The 5,930-nt window shown below is 39.4% G+C and overlaps 1 protein-coding gene across 1 annotated transcript; it reads left to right on the top strand.

The window, feature by feature from the left end:
- Nucleotides 1-2,897: 2,897 nt before the first annotated feature.
- LOC147432821 (uncharacterized) lies at nt 2,898-3,578 on the top strand. Its single transcript, XM_086491993.1, has one exon. It carries the CDS (start codon nt 2,898-2,900, stop codon nt 3,576-3,578), a length of 681 nt encoding a protein of 226 aa, XP_086348119.1.
- Nucleotides 3,579-5,930: the final 2,352 nt, after the last annotated feature.

Below are 5,930 nucleotides of genomic sequence, written 5' to 3'. Positions count from 1 at the left end.
TATTTTTCCCATCATAAGATATGACTTGAGTCTTGAAGTCTACATTTTTGTGCTATTTTGATCCCTCTCAACTGTAAAGCTTTATTATGCTTTCCCTATCACAAGCTCTCACTATCACAATTGTAGTTTCTTTTTTCACAATCTATGGACGTCATGATGAGAATGCTCATGATTTTATGGATAGCTTGGAGATGGATTATCTCATGGCTTATTGTGATCAAGAAGAGGTGAAGCTAAGGTATTTTCCCTTGGTGCTCAAAGGCGACGCTCGAGTGTGGTATGATGCTCTTGCACCTCCATTTAAAGCTACATGGGATGACCTTTGTGCTACTTTCATAAGCAAATATGGTCAAGTAGACACTCCGTAGAGCTTGTGGAAGCTTTTTTATTCAATATCATCAAGTCTCATTAGGTGACTACGCTCTCTATAAATCTAAATTTACAAATTTGTGGGAGAGGTGGGTTGCAACTTTACAAGGCCAAGGTGGAGTCCCAAACTTTCTCAAGAAGGATATATTTGTGGGAGGTATGTTTCCAACCTCAAAAGAGAAGGTAAAGGCAAAGTTTCCACAAACTTTTGAAGAAGCAGAAAAAATAGGTTACACTTAAGCTCAAAAAGCTGGCCTACCCCATGAGGACAAGTCAAAATATGTAAAAGATAAAGAAGAGGGAGTGAGACCTAAACGTGTAGATGATGTACAAGCTAGAGTGGCATCCACAAGTGGCGACTCTCAAGAGGATCTTCCAAACAACAATTGGAAACTCTTACTCTAAACAAGCTCACTCAACAATTGGAAACTCTTACTCTAAACTTAGTGCAGGCACCAACGAGGGGAGGACAAGCTACGGACGACGTACGACCTCCAAGGAGGAATACTCAAGAGATAACTTGTTGGAATTGTAATGAAATGGGTCATGGTATGTACCATTGTCCATATTAAATATGGATTCCTAGAGAGATGTACCCTCCTCAACGACCTCCACAGAATATATAATTTGATGCCCCTCAACAACCTCCAACCATACTTAGAAGAGACCCTCCACCTCCTCAACCCATAGCTACAGTTCCATTAGTGCCAGAGAGGGTGGAAAAGCAAGAGGTCAACACAATCAAGCTTGAAGAGCCAAAGGAAGTCAATGTCATGCCAGAAATTAAGAGAACAAAAGCTCAAGGAAAGGACAAAGAGATGGCAAGTGACAACTCTGTGGAGCCAAAGAAAGGAAAGAAGAAGGTCGAACAGGATGAAGCAGAGAGTAGCAGTAAGAAGAAGAAGTCAAGGCGACCTCGTAGAGTCATCAAAGTTAAATGTCTTGGAATCATAAAGGATGTTCAAATACTATCTTAAATATTTTGGCGAGGGTGGAATTTTATGTTATGCCATCCATGGGGGAGGGCTATACTCTTATCCTTGGAATGCCTTGGTTAATGGAGGTGAATGCAGATCAAAAGTGGGGTAGTGATAAACTTGGAATCATAAAGGATGTTCAAATGTTGTCTTAAATATTTTTGCAAGGGTGGACTTTTATGTTATGCCATCCAAGGGGAGGGCTATAATTTTATCCTTGGAAGGCCTTGGTTAATGGAGGTGAATGCAGATCAAAAGTGGGGTAGTGATAAACTTGTCCTCCAAAAGGGTAAAACAGATTGTTTATGACTTGAAGCTTGGTAAGAAATCTAACATTTTCTATGAGACACGTATAGATGAGGATCTAGACAATGATGAGAGATTTTATGATGAAGAAGAGTCTTAGATGAGTGAGGATTATTTAATTGAAGTAATGGGAAAGAGTCTTCCAACCACATACAAAGGAGTTTACAACATCAAAGGAGGCCAAGGTGACAAAGGAAGAATAATTTTTGTTGGAGGACCGACTAAGGAAAATGCTATTCAAGGACCTCACCAAAGAAGAGGAGGAGGGTTATATCAACATGTCTAGAAGGTACCCACATCTTTTCATCACATATTACTCAATGATCAAGGGAGTGAATGTGATACAAAACCATATTGACCTAAAGCTTGATGCCAAGCCCGCAACACAAAAGCTAAGGAGGCTTGAGGCGGTGCAACAAGAAGCACTTTTTGTGGAGGTAAACAAGCTTCTAAGATGGCTTTATTGATCTTGTCCACAATTGCAGATTGTGTCTCTCTAGTTGTTGTAACTCCCAAAAAGAATGGTAAACAGAGAATATGTGTTGATTATAAGCCTCTAAATGTAGCAACTAAAAGGGATCATTTCCTTCTTCCCTTTCAAGATGAAATTTTGAATGTAGTGGTAGGATATGAACGATACACAGTTTGTGATGGTTATTTTGGCTCCTACCAAATTTGAATTGCGGAGGAGGATCATCACAAAACCACCTTTATAACTCCATGGGGTTGTTTTGCCTTTCGTGTCAAGCCGTTTGGTTTGACAAACGGTCCGAGCACCTTCACCAGGTTTACAAGCTTCATATTCCAACCTTTCGTTGGCAAGTCCATTAGGGTATTCTTGGATGATTTTTGTACTTGTAGTGATAGAATCTCTCATTGCCAAAAGGTTGAGGAAGGACATCAAAGGCTCTATTAATATAGGGGGCAACTAAATCCAAGCAAGTGTCATGTAGCAGAAAAGGAAGTTTTCCTTTTAGAACATGTAATCTCAAAAGAAGGCATTAGGGTGGACCCTTAATGTGTTCAAGCCATTTTTAAGTTTATCACCACCTATTAATGCACGATAAGTGATTAATTTTGTACAAAAGGCAAGGTATATGTCATGCTTCATTCACCTCTTGTCTCAAATCATATCTCTTTTTTGCAACAACTAGCAAATCAAGAGGTATTATCTTGGGAACAAGAACATATGGAATGCTTCAAACAATGAGGTGAATGAAGGTCTTGGGATCCCTACCTACCATCATGCCTCATGATCCTCAAAGCACCTACTATCTATGCCCAAGTGTGGGTTCAGATGCAATTGGGACTATGCTGATGCAAATGGATCAAGAGACAACTTACATGCGATCAATCTACTTCATCAACAAAGCTATGAGTCAAGAACAAAAGGGCTACACCGACATCGAGCAACTTGTTTTCTCTCTAATACTGGCCATTAGGAAATTAAGAGCTTATCTTTTGCCTAAATCTTTTATCATTCTCACTCTAGAGAACAATCTACCATATGCCATAAAACACATTCACATCTCATATAAGATTTCAAAGTGGGGTTTAGAGCTTCTAGAGTATGAGTACACATTTATTGTAGAAGATAGCACAAGGTCTAGTTTAGTAGATGTGTTCACCTACAAGGTTCAAGAGAAGAAAACAAATCCTAAGATGCAAGGAGAACTTGAAGATGCCCACACTCTACTCTTTGATGGAGCCTATCGAAGACAGTTAAACAAAGCAATTGGAGGAATGGTCATCCTTAATGAAGAGAAGAAGGTGGTCTTCAAGAAAGCGATACAACTCCATCTGGCACACTCCAACAATGAATCCAAGTATGCAACTCTAAAAGTGGGCCTAGAAAAATGTAAGACCATGGGAATAAAGAGACTAATGGTAAAAGGAGATGCTTTGTTAATTGTTAAACAAGTGTAGGGAACTTGGGCATGCAAGAACTCCAAGCTTTTGCAATGGCTGCATGAAGTCAAAAATCTCATGAAGGACTTCAAAGCCATTCAAATACAACACATCTCATGTCAACATAACAAGGAGGCAGATCAATTGGCAAACACTCAATTTGAAGTAGTGGTGGAAGCAATCAAGTTCAAAGAGCCTCTATTTCAAGGACAAGAGACCATGGAAGATATCTTGTAATTTTTAGAGATAGGTGAGTGTCCAAAACATCTTGAGAGGGTTCAAAGACATCCAATGGTGAGGAAAGCTTTGAAATACAAATTGATTGGGAACATCTCTACCAAAGAGTGAAAGATCTAGTGCTTAGGAGAGTGCCTAGAGTGAAGGAAATAGAGAGGATACTTGTGTCTTGTCATGATGGTGTGTGTGGTGGGCATTTTGCTCAAGAAATTACGAGCCAAAAGATATTACAAGTAGGTTTTTATGGCCTAGTCTACATGGAGATGTTCAACATTGGTGTAAACCATGCACATCATGTCAACAAGCAGGTGATTGCAAGCTCTATTATGGACCTAGAGTCCCAATTGTCTCTTATGGCCCATTTAAGAAATAGGGCATTGATGCCATAGGTCCATTACCTTGTGCAACCACAGGGAAGCAATACATTCTGACATCCACTGACTACATGACTAGATGGGCAAAGGTAGCTAGTGTATCTCAAATAACTATTTAAAAGTGAGTAAATTTGTGCTTGACTACATTTGTAGCAGGTTTGGGACACCTCTTGAAATATTGTCTGATAGAGGCCTTGGCCTTGTTTTAGGGTATATGCTCTTGATACTCTATTGAATACATTGAACATTAGGCATATCCATTCTACACCCTACTATCCACAATGTAATGGTATTGTTGAAAAACAAATGGTTATCTATGCAAGATCATTGCCAAACATGTAGAGGATAGGCCCCAGGAATGGGACAAGCACCTCACAACAGCATTGTGGGCTTATAGGACGTCTTTTAAAGTGTCTAGTCAGTTCACCCCTTTTCATTTGGTATATGGACATGAGGCACTTTTGCCCATTGAAGTGGAGTTAGGGAGATTAAGGGTGTTGGCTAGGAGTCTTGATTATCAAAGGAGAGGTTGGAGCAAAGAATGCTAGATCTTCAACGACTTGAGCTTGATAGAGATGCAACCATAGATTACTACATGTGTCAAGCCATCAAGAAGAGGGAGGAGTTCAATAGCAAGTCAAGGATAAAGGACTAGAGGAAGGTATGTTGGTCTTGAGGTATGATAACCGTTTGGATCTTCCTCATTTGCATGAAGTTCCTTCAATGATAAGAGGGTCCTTATGTCATCTTCAAGAAGCTCAAGAATGGAAGCTTCCAGGTGCAAGATCTCAATGGAGAGGTACACAAGTATCTATCAATGGATGGAGGATCAAGCAATTTTTTCAGTGCATATATCCTCATCATGAAGAGGAGATAACAACAATCAATCCCCCACAAGATTCTTTACTTTAAGAGGTAAGGCCCTTTGGATTGATGAATACTCCATCTACTTTCAGGGTCTAATGTCAGCAATTCATAGCTGTATGGACACAAAGAAGGAGGAAACTATTGCTTAGGTGCATAAATGCATCCTAAGCTTGAAGGAATTCAAATGATGAGTGTTGAATTTTTGAAACCTCCGTTGAAAACCATAATACCATTTGTATATATCTACACATTTTAGATAGTCCACAATTGCATATTCTACCCCAACTTGTATATAAAATAATTGCACTTGTCATTTTCACGTTTCACTTTTACCGCTCATAATTTACCTTTACTTTTTATGCCTCTTTATCTTCATCCGTTCATTCTCACACTCTTGTAGAAAAGAAAAAACACACTTATGCAGGTGAAAACCTAGTACGCCTCACATATCATTCACTTTTTTACTCTATTTACATAAATATTTGCCTAAATACACTACAAGAGATCGCTTAAATTTCGACGTCAAATTACCGGCGTCAATGGCGAACATCGATATATGTGCATGTAAATCTAGAGGGGGATCTATTTATTGGGGACTCCTTTCATTCTACGGACGAATCACCAAAGTCTTAAGTACTTCATGACGCAGACCAATCTCTCCGACAAACAAATGAGGTGGGCAAATTTCCTTTTGCAATTTCATTTTCATATTTCTCACATTATTGGCAAGCATAATCAAGTAGCCGATGTACTCTCAAGACGGCCGAGTTTAGGCCGTTGACGGCTACACGCTTAGGGCTAGCTGCTTAGTGCTAGCTACAAAAGAACTTTGACAAACAAAGTAAACTAACACAATTGGACTTCAATAGCGCATACAAACTACAAAAACATA

This window comes from Adiantum capillus-veneris, chromosome 20 (genome assembly GCF_014529385.1).
Source record: "Adiantum capillus-veneris isolate H3 chromosome 20, ASM1452938v2, whole genome shotgun sequence".
Taxonomy (NCBI): domain Eukaryota; kingdom Viridiplantae; phylum Streptophyta; class Polypodiopsida; order Polypodiales; family Pteridaceae; genus Adiantum; species Adiantum capillus-veneris.
This window is presented reverse-complemented; position numbering and strand designations above follow the sequence as displayed.